Here is a 24,840-nt window from a genome sequence, read left to right as displayed (position 1 = left end):
ATTGGCATCACACACCAGAGCCTCCCGCACCAGAGCCTCCACCAAGTGGAGATGCCCACCCGGACCCTCCCCTATGGGTTTAGGTTTGTGGCCGGAGTCCGCACCTTTGGGGGGGGGGGGGGGGTACTCACGCCCTGACCTTAGAGATCTTATTTATTCTCTATGTTTGGTTAGGTCAGGGTGTGACTCAGGTGGGAATATCTATGTTTTCTTTTTCTATGTTTTTGTGCCGAGTGTGGTTCCCAATCAGAGACAGCTGTCTATCGTTGTCTCTGATTGGGAATCATACTTAGGCATCCTGTTTTCCACCTGAGTTTTGTGGGAGGTTATTCTCTGTTTAGTATTCTGTTACCTGAGAACTGTTGGCTTTTCGTTTTGTTACTTTGTTCGAGTGTTTTTTGATCAAATGAAATCATGAACACTTTCCACGCTGCGCTTTGGTCCACTCATTCCGACGAGAGCCGTTACAACTCCTGTGTTCCAATGGCAAGTTGTGTTAGCTAATCCAAGTTTATCATTTTAAAAGGCTAATTGATAATTAGAAAACCCTTTTGCAATTATGTTAGCACAGCTGAAAAATGTTTTACTGGTTAAAGAAGCAATAAAACTGGCCTTCTTTAGACTAGTTGAGTATCTGGAGCATCAGCATTTGTGGGTTCGATTACAGGCTCAAAATGGCCAGAAACAAAGAAATTTCTTCTGAAACTCGTCAGTCTATTCTTGTTCTGAGAAATGAAGGCTATTCCATGCGAGAAACTGAAGATCTCGTACAACGCTGTGTACTACTCCCTTCACAGAACAGTGCAAACTGGCTCTAACCAGAATAGAAAGAGGAGTGGGAGGCCCCGGTGCACAACTGAGCAAGAGGACAAGTACATTAGTGTGTCTAGTTTGTGAGGCATCTGTTTCTCAAGTCCTCAACTGGCAGCTTCATTAAATAGTACCCTCAAAACACCAGTCTCAACGTCAACAGGGAAGAGGCAACTGCCTTCTAGGCAGAGTTGCAAAGAAAAAGCAATGTTTTCTACACCTGTTGTATTTGGCGCATGTGACAAACAAAATGTGATCTTATTTTATTTTATTTTATTTGTTGTTTTTAGTCCTACCCTTCAGCTGCACTCAACCCCTCCCATCCATCTCTTAACACCATCCATTTGTACATATATTTTGCCATATTTTTCAACTGCGCTGTGATGTTTCACAAAAGTTCTGAACCTTTCTATTCTCATAGTTTCTACAGATTGTAAATTAAAGATAAAACATTTTCTAAAAGTATTATTATTTTATTGATTGACTATGACTTTTCAAATCACCCAGCAGTGCATTTTGCAAATCTTCAGCCATTCCTGGACCTGCGACCAAAAACAAGCTACATATGGACAGTCCCCAAACAAATGATCTAATGATTCTGTCTCTTGGCAGCAAAATCTTCAGAGCTGGGATGATTGTATCCCCCATATAATATAACATTCTACTGGTTGCACGAAATTTGTATAATCATTTTAATTGAGAACATCTAACTTTTGAATCTGGCGTAGTTTTACATATCAGTTCATAAACCATGTGCCATGGAATCAGTGCCATATGCCATGGAATCAGTGCCAGGTGCCTTGGAATCAGTGCCAGGTGCCTTGGAATCAATGCCAGGTGCCATGGAATCAATGCCAGGTGCCATGGAATCAATGCCAGGTGCCATGGAATCAGTTGGGAAATCTCTCAACTTTTTTGCAATCTGTATGGCACAGATGTAAATGTGTTGGTCCTTACATGAAACTGGTATACTTTTTTATTTATCACAAATTCCTTTAAGCAATTTTGGTCTTTAATGCCGGGCCGACAGACAAGTTCCTTACTTTTTCCCCATTCCACTTGCCTCTTCCATTTTTGCAGTAATGCTGCAATTAGTTGTTGTAATTTTGGGTAGAGCAGACATTTCCATATATTTTTGTTAGCTGAATGTGTGATGTAACTCCACCAGTCCTATTTATGATTTAATTTACAAAGATTATACTTCTTTTTTTTTTCCCAAAAATATATATATTTTTTTTAATCAATTAGTATGTTTGAGTTTAACCATAATATTTGTTGTATTATTTGTTCTGTCTTTCTGGTGGATTAAAATTTAAATTGCAACCAACTTTCTATGGCTTGTGTTAAAAATAGCTATATTTTGGAGATGATTTCATTTTCAAATCACCGAAAGTGAGATGTTGTAATCTGAATAAAGTGAAAAAGGCCATTCTTGAACATGGGGTGAGACGTTCTTATTAATCTGCTAAAGAATTAGTTTGGATTAAGTATAACTTTTGTATGACTGAAGCCTTTAGTAAGAGGTCTAATGCTTTCATATTTAATAATTTCTGCCATCCGAATTCATCTTCATTATATAAATAGGCCCGTTTAATTTTGTCTGGGTTGCCGTTCCAAATAAAATGGAATAAGTTTTGCTCATATAATTTCAAAAAGCAAGTCGCTAGGTGTAGGCAAGGCCATAAGCAAATAGGTAAAGTGAGATATGACTAAAGAGTTAATCAGGGTGATTTTTTTCACAAATAGACAGGCATTTTCCTTTCAATGTTAGAAAGATCTTATCTATTTTTGCAAACTTTCTACTCACATTTACTTTCTTTCGGGATATGAATACTGAGTATGTCCACATCACCGTCAGAACATTTCATTGGTAAACTACACGGTAATGTAAAATAGGTATTTTTTAATTATCCAATGCGTAATAATACGTAATACATACACTTAATTTGGTTGTAATCCAGAGGTTAGAAAAAATATCTAGATCTCTATGAGGCCATGGAGGGATCCAAATTGTGGATTTAAAAGAAAACATGAATCATCAGCGTACAATGACACCTTTGTTTTTAAGCCCTAGACTTCTAACCCCTTGATATTGTATCTGATTTAATGGGTAACATTTCGATGGCCATAATAAATAGATATGCCGATAGTTGACAACCTTGTTTTACTCCTCTTGACAGTTTAATACTTTCTGAGAAGTAGCCATTCATTAGTATTTTACATCTATGGTTACTATACATATCTTTAACCCATGGATTCTCCAAAATTGAAATAATCCAGGCATTTATATATAAATTCCCTAGGGGGCAGCATTGACACGGCTGGATAAAAAACATACCCGATTTAATCTGGTTACCACTCCTACTCAGTAACTAGAATATGCATATACTTATTACATATGGATAGAAAACACCCTAAATTTTCTAAAACTGTTTGAATGGTGTCTGTGAGTATAACAGAACTCAAATGGCAGGTCAAAACCTGAGAGATTCCTTTACAGGAAGTGGCCTGTCTGACCATTTCTGGAACTTCTTTGCCATCTCTATCATTTACTAAGGATCTCTGCTCTAACGTGACACTTCCCACGTCTTCCATAGGCTCTCAGAGCCCGGGAAAAAAGAGAATGTCGTCATTCCAGCCCCAGGCTGAAACACATTATCGCCTTTCTCAAGTGGCCCATCAAGAGACACTAGCTTATGCGCGTGACCCCGACCGCCCCCGCCTTTGGGATTTTTTCCTCTGTTTGCCGAAAAGGAGATTCCCTGTCGGAATATTATCGCTTTTCTACGAGAAAAATGACGTAAAAATTGATTTTAAACAGCGGTTGACATGCTTCGACGTACGGCAATGGAATACTTTGAATTTTATTGTCAGGAATTGCGCCAAGCGGGCGACACTTCTTTACTATTTCGGATAGTGTCTGGAACGCACGAACAAAACGCCGCTATTCGGATATAACGATGGATTATTTTGGACCAAACCAACATTTGTTATTGAAGTAGCTGTCCTGGGTGTGCATTCTGACGAAGACAACAAAAGGTAATGACATTTTTATAATAGTAAATATGATTATGGTGAGTGCTAAACTTGCCGGGTGTCTAAATAGCGAGCCGTGATGCCTGGGCTATGTACTTAGAATATTGCAAAATGTGCTTTCACCAAAAAGCTATTTTAAAATCGGACATATCGAGTGCATAGAGGAGGTCTGTATCTATAATTCTTAAAATAATTGTTATGCTTTTTGTGAACGTTTATCGTGAGTAATTTAGTAAAATGTTAGCGAATTCCCCGGAAGTTTGCGGGGGTATGCTAGTTCTGAACGTCACATGCTAATGTAAAAAGCTGGTTTTTGATATAAATATGAACTTGATTGAACAAAACATGCATGTATTGTATAACATAATGTCCTAGGGTTGTCATCTGATGAAGATCATCAAAGGTGAGTGCTGCATTTAGCTGTCTTCTGGGTTTTGGTGACATTATATGCTGGCTTGAAAAATGGGTGTCTGATTATTTCTGGCTTGGTACTCTGCTGACATAATCTAATGTTTTGCTTTCGTTGTAAAGCCTTTTTGAAATCGGACAGTGTGGTTAGATTAACGAGAGTCTTATCTTTAAATGGCTGTAAAATAGTCATATGTTTGAGAAATTGAAGTAATAGGATTTTTAAGATTTTGAAAATCGCGCCACAGGCTGCAAGTGGCTGTTACGTAGGTGGGACGAATTCGTCCCGCCGGTCCCATAGAGGTTAAAAGAAAACATGAATCATCAGCGTACAATGACACCTTTGTTTTTAAGCCCTAGACTTCTAACCCCTTGATATTGTATCTGATTTAATGGGTAACATTTCGATGGCCATAATAAATAGATATGCCGATAGTTGACAACCTTGTTTTACTCCTCTTGACAGTTTAATACTTTCTGAGAAGTAGCCATTCATTAGTATTTTACATCTATGGTTACTATACATATCTTTAACCCATGGATTCTCCAAAATTGAAATAATCCAGGCATTTATATATAAATTCCAGTCATACTTTATCAAAAGCCTTTTCAAAGTCAGCTATGAATACCAGGCCTGGTTTCCCAGATTTTTCATAGTATGCCATTGTTTCCAGTACTTGTCTTAAAGTATATTATATCCAATGTATCGTCCATGTAAAAAACCTGTTTGATTAAGATGAATAATATCCAACAACACCTTTTTAATTATATTTTTGGAAAGGTTTACAGTATCATGAAGTCAATGGTAATGTAGAACATTTACACAGCTGACACTTGACATTTCTTTCAGAACTTACATATCAATGTCACTATTTTTACAGGTCCTGTGTAGGGAGGCTATGCTGTTGTCCAGTTTGTTGCTCTCTCCGTTGCTAGTGGATGGACTTCCTGTAGCAAAAGAGGACTATTATTTTAGATCAGGACATCCACACTTAATATCCAATTAATGAAGTATGGCGACAGGTAACCTAGCGGTTGGAGCGTTGGACCAATAACCAAAAGGTTGCTAGTTTGAATCCCTGAGCTGACAAGGGTGTCGTAGGGCACTCAGTCTGGCTTTCAACTTTCTCTTGAAAGTTGTAATAGTAGAATGCACAAGGTGGCATTTCAAAATGTGGGTAGTGTATCATAAGATAACTATGTATAACTTGTCAGAAATGTCCAGATCAAATAGTCCAAGTTAGCTGATGTTTTTTAGCTAGGTTCGTTAGCCTTAGATTTTGTTGTAATGTTTGAGTCACTCAAATATGACATGAATAAACATTAGACATGGGAAAATGTATAGATTTGCAAGAAAATGTGCTTCAAAACTGCAAAATTGTATCTGCACCCCAGGACAACAATGTATAGAATTGCAGGAATTTGCTTTAAAACTGCAAAATTGTCTGTCCACCAACAAGAGAGGTGTGAACAATTTCTGTCATGAACAGTGCTTGTGCCTATAGAAATAGCGCTGGATGTTCCCCAATGCTGGAAGAGGGCCCTGAGTGAAAAAGTTTAGGAACCCCAATTCACACCAGCGTATTAATACACACATGTACATGAAATTGGACAAATATCAGCACCAAACAAATTATATTATAGGTACTAAATATTAATTAATTCAAACTCAGTAGCTGTTCTCACCCTCATTTGTCCATTTGGAATGTTCCAGAGTTCCTCTGTTGGATAGTGTACCACCACTGAGAAACAAAACCAATGAGACAGTTAATGCAGACAATGCTAACCACACAGGCATGACGACTGTAGTGATGGAACACAGAAACAGGCCATGGGACTACAGGGTGTGGTGCGTACGTTAAAAGCGCCCCCCTCAGTGCTTCCCTCTCCTCCACCTCCCCAGGATCCTGCCCTGAACAGGGGATGTCTGCCTCCGTACATCTGGATCACCATGTTAAGGAAACATACGGACTGCATGCAACCATGTACAATTATATAGTACTGCCATATTGGTGGATCCTTACAATGACCCTACAACATTCGCAGAGTACGACCCTGCCTCACACAGGAAGCGGCGCAGGTCCTAATCCAGGCACTTGTCATCTCCCGTCTGGATTACTGCAACTCGCTGTTGGCTGGGCTCCCTGCCTGTGCCATTAAACCCCTACAACTCATCCAGAACGCCGCAGCCCGTCTGGTGTTCAACCTTCCCAAGTTCTCTCACGTCACCCCGCTCCTCCGCTCTCTCCACTGGCTTCCAGTCGAAGCTCGCATCCGCTACAAGACCATGGTGCTTGCCTACGGAGCTGTGAGGGGAACGGCACCTCCGTTCCTTCAGGCTCTGATCAGGCCCTACACCCAAACAAGGGCACTGCGTTCATCCACCTCTGGCCTGCTCGCCTCCCTACCTCTGAGGAAGCACAGTTCCCGCTCAGCCCAGTCAAAACTGTTCGCTGCTCTGGCACCCCAATGGTGGAACAAGCTCCCTCACGACGCCAGGACAGCGGAGTCAATCACCACCTTCCGGAGACACCTGAAACCCCACCTCTTCAAGGAATACCTGGGATAGGATAAAGTAATCCTTCTAACCCCCCCCTTAAAAGATTTAGATGCACTATTGTAAAGTGGTTGTTCCACTGGATATTATAGGTGAATGCACCAATTTGTAAGTCGCTCTGGATAAGAGCGTCTGCTAAATGACTAAAATGTAATGTAAATGTAATGAGGAGAACATAGGATTGATGATTAGATCTTATAAAATCTGATATGTTTTAAAGGATACTGTACTCTTCCATAATGCAGAGTGTCATCTCCATCCCTGTCCAGGTCAGCGTCGCTGTCACCACCGCCTTCCTTAGACGTGCTGCTGCTCACAAACACTGACCCTGAGGTCGTCATAACACTCTGTGACTTATCTTCACTCTCACCATATCTTCACTCTCACCATATCTTCACCCTCACCATATCTTCACCCCCATCATATCTTCACCCCCATCATATCTTCACCCCCATTATATCTTCACCCCCATCATATCTTCACCCCCATCATATCTTCACCTCCATCATATCTTCACCCCCATCAAATTTTCACTCTCAATATATCTTCACTCTCAATATATCTTCACTCTCAATATATCTTCACTCTCACCATACTTCACCCCCATCATATCTTCACCCTCACCATATCTTCACCCTCACCATATCTTCACCCCCACCATATCTTCACCCCCATCATATCTTCACCCCCATCATATCTTCACCCCCATCATATCTTCACCCTCACCATATCTTCACTCTCACCATATCTTCACTCTCACCATATCTTCACTCTCACCATATCTTCACTCTCACCATATCTTCACTCTCACCATATCTTCACACTCACCTAGCACATTCTCACATAGTGGGCAGTGTTAACTGACTATCGAGTGTTAAGGGCAGATGTTTAAGGCTATTGAGAGGTGAGACTTTTTTTGCTAATCTGAGGCCATTGAAAGGTGACACTTCCAAATGTATGAAGTGATTTGTGTCACCTATGCTGTCATGCCAACTCATTGTCACTCATTATCATTGTTTGACTTGACATGTACCATATGTCTCCTTTTCAAGAGTTGAAAAATTCCCTTAACTTTCCCCAAATTCCCAGGTTTTCCAGACATCCTGGTTGGAAGAGAATAAGATTTCTGGAATACCTGAGCATTTTGGGAAAGTTACAAGAAATGTATAACCCTATCGCCAACCCATATAATCAAGGTAGAGCTTTGCTGTTGGTAAGGGAAAGCAATTTAGCCTTATAGGTAGGCTAATAGAGTATACTGTGTTAAGTTCAGTGCCTTTCTAACTGCCACTCAGTCACATTATCAACCCCACTGCACCAGATCCAAGACCCAGTCAGAGGGTCTGGTACGGGGGATGTGTTTACCTTCACACCCTCCCAGTATGGATGTCATCCGTATCCTCCTCCGCTCACTCCACTCCTCCTCCCCCCTCCCCAGGTCCAACAAAATGTCCTGAAAACACACACAGACACAGGCATGATGCAGCCATGCGCACGCACACACACAATTTTCCACACCCTACACACTTTTCTATGTAAATACATATCTTATAGCCCTTGGTTGTTACTGATGTATCTCTGAGGCGTAACCTGAGGTACAGTAACCTGATGTACAGTATCCTGTGGTACATTAACCTGAGGTACAGTATCCTGAGGTACAGAATCCTGAGGTACAGTATCCTGATGTACAGTAAAACTGTGGTACAGTAACCTGAGGTACGGTAACCTGAGGTACGGTAACCTGTAAAAGCAGGCCCTCTCCACATGGACACACTGAGTCTAATGGGCAGTAAACAATAGCAGGAGTTTAATCACAGGTGGGCACAACATGCTGTTAACCTCTGATTATTTCAGTAGCCCTGTTTCCAGACCAACCACCTGCTCTATCCATCATCAATCTCTCTTAGACCTCCAGTAGAGTATGAGGAATAGCTAGGCTTGCTGTCGCCTACAATACAACGCAATTTTCTATTTAGGAACATACCTGGCCCTCGTAAGGTCTCCTCCTCTTCAGCTTGCCGATCCTGACTGAAAGAGAACCCACACAGAGAGACAGACAGGGAGCAGAGAGGGTTAGCTAGAAGATATCTGTAGAGCTAGGTAATAGCAATTGGCTGTGCAATTCCCCATTGGGAGTAAATGTACAATACATGGTACTGTAGTGTAAACACAGCCATACAGTAAGACCCAAAGGAAGGAGTTAAAGTAGAGGGATGATGCTTCTGCTTTGTGACAATGGGGGTACATGTGACAGAGTTGTTGGCTACTGTGTATAAAAACAGACCGGAATACACACAAATGCATACACACACACACACACACACACACACACACACACACACACACACACACACTAACAAACGTAACACAGAAGAATACCAACTTAACTTTTTCATCTTGTTCCTGACTGCATCCTGCCTGTGTTGTTCCTGACTGCATCCTGCCTGTGTTGTTCCTGACTGCATCCTGCCTGTGTTGTTCCTGACTGCATCCTACCTGTGTTGTTCCTGACTGCATCCTGCCTGTGTTGTTCCTGACTGCATCCTGCCTGTGTTGTTCCTGACTGCATCCTGCCTGTGTTGTTCCTGACTGCATATTACCTGTGTTGTTCCTGACTGCATCCTACCTGTGTTGTTACTGACTGCATATTGCCTGTGTTGTTCCTGACTGTATCCTGCCTGTGTTGTTCCTGACTGCATATTGCCTGTGTTGTTCCTGACTGTATCCTGCCTGTGTTGTTCCTGACTGCATATTGCCTGTGTTGTTCCTGACTGCATATTGCCTGTGTTGTTCCTGACTGCATCTTATCTGTGTTGTTCCTGACTGCATCCTACCTGTGTTGTTCCTGACTGCATCCTACATGTGTTGTTCCTGACTGCATATTACCTGTGTTGTTCCTGACTGCATCCTACATGTGTTGTTCCTGACTGCATCCTACCTGTGTTGTTCCTGACTGCATATTACCTGTGTTGTTCCTGACTGCATACTACATGTGTTGTTCCTGACTGCATCCTACCTGTGTTGTTCCTGACTGCATCCTACCTGTGTTGTTCCTGACTGCATCCTACCTGTGTTGTTCCTGACTGCATCCTACCTGTGTTGTTCCTGACTGCATATTACCTGTGTTGTTCCTGACTGCATATTACCTGTGTTGTTCCTGACTGCATCCTACCTGTGTTGTTCCTGACTGCATATTGCCTGTGTTGTTCCTGACTGCATATTGCCTGTGTTGTTCCTGACTGCATATTGCCTGTGTTGTTACTGACTGCATATTGCCTGTGTTGTTCCTGACTGCATATTGCCTGTGTTGTTCCTGACTGCATATTGCCTGTGTTGTTCCTGACTGCATATTGCCTGTGTTGTTCCTGACTGTATCCTACCTGTGTTGTTACTGACTGCATATTGCCTGTGTTGTTCCTGACTGCATCCTACCTGTGTTGTTCCTGACTGTATCCTACCTGTGTTGTTCCTGACTGCATCCTACCTGTGTTGTTCCTGACTGCATCCTACCTGTGTTGTTCCTGACTGCATCCTACATGTGTTGTTCCTGACTGCATCCTACATGTGTTGTTCCTGACTGCATATTACCTGTGTTGTTCCTGACTGCATCCTACCTGTGTTGTTCCTGACTGCATCCTACCTGTGTTGTTCCTGACTGCATCCTACCTGTGTTGTTCCTGACTGCATCCTACATGTGTTGTTCCTGACTGCATATTACCTGTGTTGTTCCTGACTGCATCCTACATGTGTTGTTCCTGACTGCATCCTACCTGTGTTGTTCCTGACTGCATATTACCTGTGTTGTTCCTGACTGCATATTACCTGTGTTGTTCCTGACTGCATATTACCTGTGTTGTTCCTGACTGCATCCTACCTGTGTTGTTCCTGACTGCATATTGCCTGTGTTGTTCCTGACTGCATATTGCCTGTGTTGTTCCTGACTGCATATTGCCTGTGTTGTTCCTGACTGCATATTGCCTGTGTTGTTCCTGACTGCATATTGCCTGTGTTGTTCCTGACTGCATATTGCCTGTGTTGTTCCTGACTGCATATTGCCTGTGTTGTTCCTGACTGCATCCTGCCTGTGTTGTTCCTGACTGCATCCTGCCTGTGTTGTTCCTGACTGCATCCTGCCTGTGTTGTTCCTGACTGCATCCTGCCTGTGTTGTTCCTGACTGCATCCTGCCTGTGTTGTTCCTGACTGCATACTACCTGTGTTGTTCCTGACTGCATATTACCTGTGTTGTTCCTGACTGCATCCTACCTGTGTTGTTACTGACTGCATATTGCCTGTGTTGTTCCTGACTGCATCCTACCTGTGTTGTTCCTGACTGCATCCTACATGTGTTGTTCCTGACTGCATCCTACCTGTGTTGTTCCTGACTGCATATTACCTGTGTTGTTCCTGACTGCATATTACCTGTGTTGTTCCTGACTGCATCCTACCTGTGTTGTTCCTGACTGCATCCTACCTGTGTTGTTCCTGACTGCATCCTACCTGTGTTGTTCCTGACTGCATATTACCTGTGTTGTTCCTGACTGCATTCTGCCTGTGTTGTTCCTGACTGCATCCTGCCTGTGTTGTTCCTGACTGCATCCTGCCTGTGTTGTTCCTGACTGCATCCTGCGTGTGTTGTTCCTGACTGCATCCTGCCTGTGTTGTTCCTGACTGCATACTGCCTGTGTTGTTCCTGACTGCATACTGCCTGTGTTGTTCCTGACTGCATCCTGCCTGTGTTGTTCCTGACTGCATCCTGCCTGTGTTGTTCCTGACTGCATCCTGCCTGTGTTGTTCCTGACTGCATATTACCTGTGTTGTTCCTGACTGCATCCTGCCTGTGTTGTTCCTGACTGCATATTACCTGTGTTGTTCCTGACTGCATATTACCTGTGTTGTTCCTGACTGCATCCTACCTGTGTTGTTCCTGACTGCATCCTACCTGTGTTGTTCCTGACTGCATATTACCTGTGTTGTTCCTGACTGCATCCTGCCTGTGTTGTTCCTGACTGCATATTGCCTGTGTTGTTCCTGACTGCATATTGCCTGTGTTGTTCCTGACTGCATCCTGCCTGTGTTGTTCCTGACTGCATCCTGCCTGTGTTGTTCATGACTGCATATTACCTGTGTCGTTCCTGACTGCATCCTACCTGCATCCTACCTGACTGCATCCTACCTGCATACTACCTGACTGCATCCTACCTGACTGCATCCTACCTGCATCCTACCTGACTGCATCCTACCTGTGTTGTTCCTGATTGCATTCTGCCTGTGTTGTTCCTGACTGCATTCTGCCTGTGTTGTTCCTGACTGCATTCTGCCTGTGTTGTTCCTGACTGCATTCTGCCTGTGTTGTTCCTGACTGCATTCTGCCTGTGTTGTTCCTGACTGCATTCTGCCTGTGTTGTTCCTGACTGCATCCTGCCTGTGTTGTTCCTGACTGCATCCTGCCTGTGTTGTTCCTGACTGCATCCTGCCTGTGTTGTTCCTGACTGCATACTGCCTGTGTTGTTCCTGACTGCATATTGCCTGTGTTGTTCCTGACTGCATATTGCCTGTGTTGTTCCTGACTGCATATTGCCTGTGTTGTTCCTGACTGCATCCTGCCTGTGTTGTTCCTGACTGCATCCTGCCTGTGTTGTTCCTGACTGCATATTGCCTGTGTTGTTCCTGACTGCATATTGCCTGTGTTGTTCCTGACTGCATATTGCCTGTGTTGTTCCTGACTGCATACTGCCTGTGTTGTTCCTGACTGCATACTGCCTGTGTTGTTCCTGACTGCATACTGCCTGTGTTGTTCCTGACTGCATACTGCCTGTGTTGTTCCTGACTGCATACTGCCTGTGTTGTTCCTGACTGCATCCTACCTGCATCCTACCTGACTGCATCCTGCCTGTGTTGTTCCTGACTGCATTCTGCCTGTGTTGTTCCTGACTGCATTCTGCCTGTGTTGTTCCTGACTGCATTCTGCCTGTGTTGTTCCTGACTGCATACTGCCTGTGTTGTTCCTGACTGCATACTGCCTGTGTTGTTCCTGACTGCATCCTACCTGTGTTTTTCCTGCCTGTGTTGTTCCTGACTGCATCCTGCCTGTGTTGTTCCTGACTGCATCTTATCTGTGTTGTTCCTGACTGCATCCTACCTGTGTTGTTACTGACTGCATCTTATCTGTGTTGTTCCTGACTGCATCCTACCTGTGTTGTTCCTGACTGCATCCTGCCTGTGTTGTTCCTGACTGCATCCTACCTGTGTTGTTCCTGACTGCATATTGCCTGTGTTGTTCCTGACTGCATATTGCCTGTGTTGTTCCTGACTGCATCCTGCCTGTGTTGTTCCTGACTGCATACTACCTGTGCTGTTCCTGACTGCATCCTACCTGTGCTGTTCCTGACTGCATACTACCTGTGTTGTTCCTGACTGCATACTACCTGTGTTGTTCCTGATTTCATCCTACCTGTGTTGTTCCTGACTGCATCCTGCCTGTGTTGTTCCTGACAACATACAGAGGAGAGCGTAGTTTCAGCAGGATGACAGTAGGAAGAACAATCTTCTCCCTAGCGCCTTATTAGAAATTCATTATACTGTACTGTATCATCTGTAATAAAAGTCAGTAGTCCTCAACAAAGCCAACACACACTGGAGATAGAGGAATGGTGTGTTTCTCTACTGGCTACTGGACAAAGCACTGATACAAGAGTAGCTACTAGGTTATAAACGATGTGCACAGGTAAGATACATATGTAAGATACACAGGTAAGATACACAGGTAAAATACACAGGTAAGATACACAGGTAAGATATGGCGAACTATCAGCAGACTACAACCTACAAGGTATGAAATAATTTTATCTTGTGTAAAATTCATTGATGGTTTTATGGTAGAACATCGTCCTAAGTCTGTTCCCCGAAATATATAATGTATAAACTAAATAGTCAGTGAGTGTAGTCTGTGATAATGGGTGGGAAAAGTACTCAATATAAGTATTGGGGTATACAAGGTCGCCCAGATAGTGTCTTGTGTCTCTTACCGGGTCTTTTGCAGTCTGGGGTTAGGTGACTTCTGTTGTGGGGACTTAAAGGTGCGGGTTTGGCGTAGCACCAGTCATCGACTGTTAACATATCAAGAGGTTAAATGTCAAGGGTTAATAGATCCTCTGCTCGTGTGGGTGCTAGGTCAAAAGGTACCGTGCTCTCAGTGACAGGGGTCATAGGAGTCAGTCAGGCTAGTTTCTCATTCTGAATGATCGGTGGGGTTTCACTGATCTTCAATGCAGGAGAGGGAGGATAGAAGCTCCCATTTTCATTCCTCCCTTGAAAATGTCCTCCATAATATATCGTAGCTGTAGATAGGCCTTTGAATATCATTTTACAGTCAATTACCACAATGCAAAAGCAGTAACCCAACTAACCCACCCATCTGAACCAACAACAGCTGTCTTTGAAATCGGATGTATTTCTGAACACATACCATTCAGTCTTGTATGTCTGTTGGTTCTCACACGCAGAAACGTCTGTGGAAAAAGGAGAGTTGAAGAACCTTCAAAAAAGTGTGTGTGTGTGTGTGTGTGTGTGTGTGTGTGTGTGTGTGTGTGTGTGTGTGTGTGTGTGTGTGTCTTTGTAGTGAAGAACCTACCTGGTATCTGTCTGAGTGGGGCTCTTCAGGAGGGCAGGGGAGAGAGGTGGGGGACCCACCCTCACATTTAATGTGCAGAGATAGTGAGAGGGTCTGTGGACAGAGGACAGGGACAGAGTCAAAGAAAGGTGTGTGTGTGTGTGTGTGTGTGTGTGTGTGTGTGCGTTATTATTTACCTTAGTAGCTCCTAATGGATGGTTCCTCTGCACTGAATTAGTACTGTTGAAAGGAAGAAAGAGGGAACACTTAAAGCGGGTCAGGAAACTAATGCTACAATATTCAAACTGTTTATTGTTGTTTAGTGTTGTTTAGTGTTTATTGTTTAGTGTTGTTTATTGTTTAGTGTTGTTTATTGTTTAGTGTTGTTTGTTGTTTAGTGTTGTTTATTGTTTAGTGTTGTTTGTTGTTGTTTAGTGTTAATTGTTGTTTTTTATTGTTGCTTAGTGTTGTTGTTTAGTGTTGTCTGTGTGTGTGTGTGTGTGTGTGTGTGTGTGTGTGTGTGTGTGTGTGTGTGTGTGTGTGTGTGTGTGTGTGTGTGTGTGATTTGTAACTGTGCCAGTCTGCTATTCTCCTGCTCATATCTGTTCTATACGCCTACCTGATTTGTAACTGTGCCAGTCTGCCCATCTCCTGCTCCATGTGCTCCTGTAGCTCACCTGGTGGTAACACAGCATGGCACACTGGACACACTGGGGGCAGGGAGTCATACAGGACATTACCCTTACCTACTGACACATAGAGGGGCTGGGAGTCATACAGGACATTACCCTTACCTACTGACACATAGAGGGGCTGGGAGTCATACAGGACATTACCCTTACCTACTGACACATAGAGGGGCTGGGAGTCATACAGGACATTACCCTTACCTACTGACACATAGAGGGGCTGGGAGTCATACAGGACATTACCCTTACCTACTGACACATAGAGGGGCTGGGAGTCATACAGGACATTACCCTTACCTACTGACACATAGAGGGGCTGGGAGTCATACAGGACATTACCCTTACCTACTGACACATAGAGGGGCTGGGAGTCATACAGGACATTACCCTTACCTACTGACACATAGAGGGGCTGGGAGTCATACAGGACATTACCCTTACCTACTGACACATAGAGGGGCTGGGAGTCATACAGGACATTACCCTTACCTACTGACACATAGAGGGGCTGGGAGTCATACAGGACATTACCCTTACCTACTGACACATAGAGGGGCTGGGAGTCATACAGGACATTACCCTTACCTACTGACACATAGAGGGGCTGGGAGTCATACAGGACATTACCCTTACCTACTGACACATAGAGGGGCTGGGAGTCATACAGGACATTACCCTTACCTACTGACACATAGAGGGGCTGGGAGTCATACAGGACATTACCCTTACCTACTGACACATAGAGGGGCTGGGAGTCATACAGGACATTACCCTTACCTACTGACACATAGAGGGGCTGGGAGTCATACAGGACATTACCCTTACCTACTGACACAGAGAGGGGCTGGGAGTCATACAGGACATTACCCTTACCTACTGACACATAGAGGGGCTGGGAGTCATACAGGACATTACCCTTACCTACTGACACAGAGAGGGGCTGGGAGTCATACAGGACATTACCCTTACCTACTGACACAGAGAGGGGCTGGGAGTCATACAGGACATTACCCTTACCTACTGACACAGAGAGGGGCTGGGAGTCATACAGGACATTACCCTTACCTACTGACACAGAGAGGGGCTGGGAGTCATACAGGACATTACCCTTACCTACTGACACAGAGAGGGAGAAAAGGCGGAGTAAGGAGGGGAGAGTTTCATTAGAATTGTCTGTGTCAAATAAATATAAGGTTTAACACACACGCACGCACGCACGCACTCACACACCCCACTCCCCCTCACACTCAGCACCACCCTGTCAGTGAGCCTGCATCATAGCCTGTCAATGGGAACATTAGCCAGGCCCACCCAGCCCATTGGGTTTCCCTTCTGGATTACTGCCGTAAGCAGACAGCTAGGATGGGAGGTATGCTAAATAAACATTTTACCAGGTAGATGAGGTAATTTACTCCTGAAAGCCATCAATCACATGTAGAGAAGTAAGGCCATCTGTCTGCATCATATCTCTCTCTGTATCTCAACACAACCAGACAAGAACCTCGTCATATAGCCAACGATGACGGAGTAAACAGCATGGTCAATATCAGTGACATAAATGAAAATGAATAAATTTGACATGAATAAAAACAAAGGCTCATTAGCCTACTCATCACCATTAAAAACACTGAAACAGTCCAAGTATCACAGGTCTACACTAGCTATTTCTAACCTGAGAGCCTAGGGACCTGAAGCATGAAGTCTAGTACCCCACTGTCTCTTCTGTCCTCAGGAAGCTATTGTCCAGCACACCAGCCACACTCATAAAGGACAAGAGACATGCGGTGCAGCATGCTAGGAGCAGGTTGGCGTTCCCTCTGACATCAGCTGAGTTATGAGCGACTAATGAGGACTCAAATAGGGACAAAATGGCTGCTAAATAACACATGGCAGCAAATCGCAAAAAGACGCTCAGTGTCCTTGGGAAAGAGACAGGTCGTTCCGTGTTGCTCGGAGGTTTTTTGCATCCCCCATCGAAGCCTAAATTAGTTTTACCGACACGCATCAAGCGTTCGCGGGCCTTCAGCGCTCCCCGGCCCGAAACACACGGGAGTCAGTAAACAATGAAATCTCGAGGCTGAAATTGAATTCATAAGCACATTACCTGGAGAGACAAGTGTCTCTGAATGGCGCCGTGATAAGAGGAATGGGATTAGATTTGCAGGTGGTTTATTGTCCCTGTTTTTAGAACCTCTCTCTACCCCCGTTTCAGTATCCTGACACCTGTGTCTGGCAGGCCACTACCAGGCAGCCTCCAGTAGTAAGGGCCAGTTTCCCGGACCCAGAATGAGTCTTTATCTATACTAAATGCACTTTTAATGGCTGAGAATTGAATATGGAAGTGTGTGTCAATGTGTGTGTGTTTGTGTACATCCTCCCCCTCCCTCTCTTCCTCTCCCCAGTCCCAGATGAACCCTGTCAGCATCAGTCAGCCTCAGCAGCGCTCCAGTCTGGGGGGGGGTCTCACACGAATAACAGGTTGGGGCAGTAAACCAGCATATGGGGCTGAGTTAGCACTCTCCTCAATACAACAGGATGTGATGCATTTCCTCTGTCTGAGGCTAGCTACACAACAGGCTGTGATGTATTCACTCTCTGTCTGAGGCTAGCTACACAACAGGCTGTGATGTATTAACGTTCTGTCTGAGGCTAGCTACACAACAGGCTGTGATGTATTCACTCTCTGTCTGAGGCTAGCTACACAACAGGCTGTGATGTATTCACTCTCTGTCTGGGGCTAGCTACACAACAGGCTGTGATGTATTCACTCTGTCTGAGGCTAGCTACACAACAGGCTGTGATGTATTCACTCTGTCTGAGGCTAGCTACACAACAGGCTGTAATGTGTTCACTCTGTCTGAGGCTAGCTACACAACAGGCTGTGATGTACTCACTCTCTGTCTGAGGCTAGTTACACAACAGGCTGTGATGTATTAACGTTCTGTCTGAGGCTAGTTACACAACAGGCTGTGATGTATTAACGTTCTGTCTGAGGCTAGCTACACAACAGGCTGTGATGTATTCACTCTCTGTCTGAGGCTAGCTACACAACAGGCTATGATGTATTAACGTTCTGTCTGAGGCTAGCTACACAACAGGCTGTGATGTATTCACTCTCTGTCTGGGGCTAGCTACACAACAGGCTGTAATGTATTCACTCTGTCTGGGGCTAGCTACACAACAGGCTGTGATGTATTAATTTTCTGTCTGAGGCTAGCTACACAACAGGCTGTGATGTATTAATTTTCTGTCTGAGGCTAGCTACACAACAGGCTGTGATGTATTCACTCTCTGTCTGAGGCTAGCTACACAACAGGCTGTAATGTATTCACTCTCTGTCTGAGGCTAGCTACACAACAGGCTGTGATGTACTCACTCTGTCTGAGGCTAGTTACACAACAGGCTGTGATGTATTAACGTTCTGTCTGAGGCTAGTTACACAACAGGCTGTGATGTACTCATTCTCTGTCTGTCCCATCCTTCACTGGTCCCATCCCTCACTGGTCCCATCCCTCACTGGTCCCATCCCTCACTGGTCCCATCCCTCACTGGTCCCATCCCTCACTGGTCCCATCCCTCACTGGTCTCATTTCTCACTGGTCTTATCCCTCACTGGTCTTATCCCTCACTGGTCTTATCCCTCACTGGTCTTATCCCTCACTGGTCTTATCCCTCACTGGTCTTATCCCTCACTGGTCCCATTTCTCACGGGTTCCATCCCTCACTAGTCTTACACATTACTAGATCCATCTCTCACTGGCCCCTTACTGTTCTCATACCTTACTGGTCCCATCCCCCATTGATACCATCCCTCACTGGTCCCATCCCTCACTGGTTACATCCCTCACTGGTCTCATTTCTCACTGGTATCATCCCCACTGGTCCCATCCCCTCACTGGTCCCATCCCCTCACTGGTCCCATCTCTCACTGGTCCCATCTCTCACTGGTCCCATCCCTCACTGGTCCCATCCCTCATCGGTCCCATGTGCATGTGACAAATAAAACTTGAAACTTGAAACATGTATGGCATCATGGTTACGCTCTCATCCTTGTGACTATGGTTACATCCTTAACCTTTGGACTCCACAATCGCATCCATACTATTTCTAACCTGCTGTACATTGAGGCTTGTCTGGGGAAATGGTTTGTCTCCAAATCTTTGGGGAATGTGGCAGGACAGAAGGAACAACAATTCCCTTCATAATGTTCCTTTAGTACATTATTTTGAATCTAGAAATCCCATTTTCTGATCTTAAAATCATTCAAAGTTCACTGTCACAAGGAAAATAGTATTTCTGATATGGTTTGTTGTTGTCAGGAGGAAATTAAATGGACTACAGAAAAATATGAAAGCACATCAACACAAAATAAATAAAATATAGATTGTATCTCCCAAGGGCTTTCATAGGAGACACATGTGAGAGGAATGCGCTGTAGAAACACTGTATTGGGTTTTCCGTCTAATCCCTCACAATCAAATGATATAACATGGGAAACCTCATACGGTTCATGATGTACACTACCGATCAAAAGTTTGGGGTCACTTAGAAATGTCTTTGTTTTTGAAAGAACATTTAAAAAAAAAATGCCCATTAGAATAACAGCAAATTGATCAGAAATACAGTGTAGACATTGTTAATGTTGTAAATGACTATTGTAGCTGGAAACAGCAGATTTTTTGATGGAATATCTACATAGGCGCTAAAGAAGCAATACAACTGGTCTTCTTTAGACTAGTTAAGTATCTGGAGCATCAGCATTTGTAGGTTTGATTACAGGCTCAAAATGGTCAGAAACAAAGAACTTTCTTCTGAAACTCGTCAGTCTATTCTTGTTCTGAGAAATGAAGGCTATTCCATGAGAAAAATTGCAAAGAAACTGAAGATCTCGTACAACGCTGTGTACCACTCCCTTCACAGAATAGCGCAAACTGGCTCTAACCAGAATAGAAAGAGGAGCAGGAGGCCCCGGTGCACAACTGAGCAAGAGGACAAGTACATTAGAGTGTCTAGTTTGAGAAACAGATGCCTCACAAGTCCTCAACTGGCAGCTTCAATAAATAGTACCCGCAAAACACCAGTCTCAACGTCAACTCTGAAGCGGTGACTCCGGGATACTGACAACTATAGTGTAGAGAATCATTGTACCATTGTAAGCTTCCCTGTGGCTCAGTTGATAGAGCATGGTGTTTGCAACGCCAGCATGGTGTGTGTGCAACGCCAGGGTTGTGGGTTTGATTCCCACGGGGGGCCAGTACAACAAAAAAAAAAAAAATGCATGAAATGAAATGTATGCATGAAATGTATGCATTCACTACTGTAAGTTGCTCTGGATAAGAGCGTCTGCTAAATGACTAAAATGTAAATCTAAAATGCCGTGAAATATCTTTTCCATAATCAAAAATATTGTATTTTCAGCTCTTTAAAGCTGGTAAACAAAACCAAAAGTAAAAGTCACAAAAACAAAACTTAAGAACCAGAAGCATAGAAATAGCAGGTAGCCTAGTGGTTAGAGTGTTGGGCCAGTAACCAAAAGGTTGCTGGATCAAATCCCTGAGCTGACATGGTGAAAATCTGTCGTTCTGCCCTTGATCAAGCCAGTTAACCCACTGTTCCCCAGTAGGCCATCATTGTAAATAAGAATTTGTTCTTAACTCACTTGCCTAGTTAAAAAACTCTAATTTCTATGTGAATTTGTTCGGTTTGCCCAAAAAGTTATTGCAGCTTTAATTCTTTAGAGTCTAAGACATTGGGGGGAAGGGGGTTGCTTAGCTGAAATATGTAAATGTTTTAACATGGTCATACTGTGGATCATTTAGCTATTTCAATTTTAGGACCCCTTTAGGTATCAGAAAAAATATATAGAAAACTGATTTGATAACATATAGACTTTGGCCTTCACAACTAAAGCTGATAGAAACGCACTGAATCACACATTCCTAAACGGCAAAAAGTTCAGTCAAATAATGTATCATAAGAAACAAGGTTTTGAAGTGTCTGTCCTAAATCTTGGAGATATAAAAAACTCAATCTCCATACTTCCATTCGTTTTTTAAAACAGGTACTGGTTTCCTTCAGACGAGTCCCATGACAGTTGCGGGGGTTGTAGAGTAAAACGGAGCACACCATCGTGTTCGTGACGATCTCCCCATTCCAAAGGGGGGGTCATAATTGTATGTTAAACCGGTCGGACAATACAGACGTTTTCGTGAGAAGACTGATTTCCGGGATGTCTCATGGTCTGACAAACACCACTCTAGCTCTGCCACCTTTCATTGCAGATGCGGAATTGCGACACTGCCGGATGTGGTGGATTGAGACGCATCCAATGCAAAAAAACTGATATCTCTAGCTTCAACTGATGGATTAGTATGGGGATTTTTTTGTTATGTATCTTAGATTGACGCACCGGTGCATCAATAAACTTTAGGGGGTTTAATGCTCTATTTGAGGGAAATCATTATTGGTGACTGACAGAACTGTTGATATTGTAGACTATGGGATCCTGTTAGCATAGCAAGTGCTTAAAGTCATACTGTATGTAGGGGATATCAAACCTATCTCATATGCCACACCACCAATACAGAGAAATCAGACAACCACACAAACATCCTTGAAAATACCATAGTCACCCTGTGGGCTGATGCCAGCGCCCATATGACAGGTGCCAGTACTGTAGAGACAAACAGAGCTGAGATGACTGACGTGACCTTCACAGAATATCACGTCATCAGGGCTTGATGTCACCCTGGCACATTATGCTTGATTTCACCCTGGGACATTAGGCTTGATTTCACCCTGGGACATTAGGCTTGATTTCACCCTGGGACATTAGGCTCGATTTCACCCTGGGACAATAGGCTTCATGTCACCCTGGGACAATAGGCTTCATGTCACCCTGGGACAATAAGCTTCATGTCACCCTGGGACATTAGGCTTGATTTCACTCTGGGACATTAGGCTTGATTTCACCCTGGGACATTAGGCTTGATTTCACCCTGGGACATTAGGCTTGATTTTATATTTTTTTAAACGCTAGCAAAACCAAATGCATGCTCTTCAACCGTTCTCTGTCCGCACCCGCCCGCCCGACTAGCATCACTACTCTGGACGGTTCTGACCTAGAATACGTGGACCACTACAAATACCTAGGTGTCTGGCTAGACTGTAAACTCTCCTTCCAGACTCATATCAAACATCTACAGTCCAAAATCAAATCTAGAATATGTCACAATCGTCGTAATGATTGGACCAAGGCGCAGCGTGAGTAGCGTTCCACATCTTTATTATAATGTGAAACTTCAGCAAATACAAAAACAATAAATGATCAAACAAACCGTGAAGACAGTGAAGTGCAAATAGGCACCTACACAAAAACAAGATCCCACAAAACACAGTAGGGAAATGGCTGCCTAAATATGATCCCCAATCAGAGACAACACTAAACAGCTGCCTCTGATTGGGAACCATACCAAGCACACCAACCTAGAAATAAACAACATAGAACACCCCCAGTCACGCCCTGACCTGCACAGGACGTACTGGGCTGTGGAGGCGCACTGGAGACCTGGTGCGTAGAACCGGCACACATGGCACCGAACAAATGACACGCTCCTCAAGGCGAGTGTGGAGAGCTAGCACAGGACGTACAGGGCTGGGAAGGTGTATTGGAGACCTGGTGCGTGGAGCCGGCACAACTTTCACCAGACTGATAGCATGCTCCTTAGGACGAGTACGGAGAGCTGACTCAGGTGGCATTAAACCGATAACACGCTCCTTAGGGCAAATGTCGTGCATCCTCCACCAATTCAATAACTCTCTCATTTCTCTCTCCTCCAAATTCTCCCTTAACTCACTGACGGTCTCTGATTCTCTCCGTTCACTCTCCTCCAGTTTCTCCCTCTTCTCCCAGACTGGCTCTGGTTCACTCCTCGGTTCCGCCGACCACCCTTGTGCCCCCCCCCCAAAAAAAATTCGGGCAGTTTTTGGGGCTTTCAATGTGGCCGCGAACCCCGGTGTCGTCGCTGTCCTCCATCATAACCTTACGTCTGCCACTCCTGCAAGGAAGGCGATCCTGTACTGCCAGGATTTCCTCCCAAGTCCAGGATCCCTTCCCATCCAGGATCTCCTCCCAAGTCCAGGATACACTCTCTTCCTGGGCACGCTGCTTGGTCCTGTTGTGGTGGGATCTTCTGTCATGATCGTCGTAATGATTGGACCAAGGCGCAGCGTGAGTAGCATTCCACATCTTTATTATAACGTGAAACTTCAGCAAAATACAAAAACAATAAATGATCAAACGAAACGTGAAGACAGTGAAGTGCAAACAGGCACCTACATAAAAACAAGATCCCACAAAATACAGTGGGGAAATGGCTGCCTAAATATGATCCCCAATCAGAGACAATGCTAAACAGCTGCCTCTGATTGGGAACCATACCAAGCACACCAACCTAGAAATAAACAACATAGAACACCCCCAGTCACGACCTGACCTACTATACCATAGAGAACCAAGGGCTCTCTATGGTCAGGGCGTGACAGAATCATCTTTCTATTTCGCAACAAAGCCTCCTTCACTCCCGCCGCCAAATTTACCCTCGTAAAACTGACTATCCTACCGATCCTCGATGATGTCAAAATAGCTTCCAATACTCTACTCAGCAAATTGGATGTAGTCTATCACAGTACCATCCACCACTGCGACCTGTATGCTCTAGTCGGCTGGCTCTCGCTACATATTCGTCGCCAGACCCACTGGCTCCAGGTCATCTATAAGTCTATGCTAGATAAAGCTCTGCCTTATCTCAGCTCACTGGTCACGATAACAACACCCACCCGTAGCACGCGCTCCAGCAGGTATATCTCACTGGTCATCCTCAAAGCCAACACCTACTTTGGCTGCCTTTCCTTCCAGTTCTCTGCTGCCAGTGACTGGAATGAATTGCAAAACTCGCAGAAGCTGGAGACTTATATTTCCCTCACTAACTTTAAACATCAGCTGTCTGAGCAGATAATCGATCGCTGCAGCTGTACATAGTCCATCTGTAAATTGCCCACCCAATCTACCTACCTCATCCCCATATTGTTTTTATTGACTTTGCTGCTCTTTTGCACACCAGTATCACTACTTACACACCATCATCTGCTCATCTATCACTCCATTGTTAATCTGCTAAATTGTAATTACTTTGCTACTATGGCCTATGTATTTGTCACGTCCTGACCTTAGAGAGCCTTTTCATTTCTCTATTTGGTTAGGTCAAGGTGTGATTTGAATGGGCATTCTAGTTTTTCTATTTCTTTGTTTGCCGGGTATGGTTCCCAATCAGAGGCAGCTGTCTATCGTTGTCTCTGATTGGGGATCATACTTAGGCAGCCTTTTTTCCACCTTTAGTTTGTGGGATCTTGTTTTTGCTACTGTGCTGTTAGCCCCACTGAACGTTACGTTTCGTTTGTATTTGTTTTCGGTGTTCATTTTAATAAAATAAGATGTACGCCTACCATGCTGCACCTTGGTCCAATCCTTCCATCGACGAGCGTAACAGTATTGCCTTACCTCCTCATGCCATTTGCACACACTGTATATAGACTTTCTTTTTTTTCTATTGTGTTATTGACTGTACGCTTGTTTATTCCATGTGTAACTCTGTTGTTGTTTCTGTCGCACTGCTTTGCTTATCTTGGCCAGGTCGCAGTTGTAAATGAGAAATTGTTCTCAACTAGCCTA

At 44.1% G+C, this 24,840-nt stretch overlaps 1 protein-coding gene across 1 annotated transcript in view; it reads right to left on the bottom strand.

Annotated features, from left to right (window-relative positions):
* LOC106574007 (E3 ubiquitin-protein ligase RNF220) overlaps positions 1–24,840 on the bottom strand; it is a 49,461-nt gene that overhangs the window by 5,420 nt on the left and 19,201 nt on the right. Inside the window, exons 2-10 of the mRNA XM_082962398.1 lie at positions 15,041–15,167; positions 14,443–14,465; positions 13,838–13,918; positions 8,796–8,839; positions 8,177–8,264; positions 7,037–7,139; positions 6,112–6,195; positions 5,941–5,996; positions 5,112–5,202 (exon numbers count right to left, since the gene is read on the bottom strand). Coding sequence (XP_082818524.1) covers positions 5,112–5,202; positions 5,941–5,996; positions 6,112–6,195; positions 7,037–7,139; positions 8,177–8,264; positions 8,796–8,839; positions 13,838–13,918; positions 14,443–14,465; positions 15,041–15,167 — 697 coding nt within the window. The remainder of the gene's footprint in view (positions 1–5,111; positions 5,203–5,940; positions 5,997–6,111; positions 6,196–7,036; positions 7,140–8,176; positions 8,265–8,795; positions 8,840–13,837; positions 13,919–14,442; positions 14,466–15,040; positions 15,168–24,840) is intronic.

Source organism: Salmo salar, chromosome 16 (assembly GCF_965601325.2).
Source record: "Salmo salar chromosome 16, fSalSal1, whole genome shotgun sequence".
NCBI classification, from domain to species: Eukaryota; Metazoa; Chordata; class Actinopteri; order Salmoniformes; family Salmonidae; genus Salmo; species Salmo salar.
The sequence above is the reverse complement of the archived record's forward strand: the minus strand, read 5'-3'. Positions and strand labels throughout refer to the sequence as shown.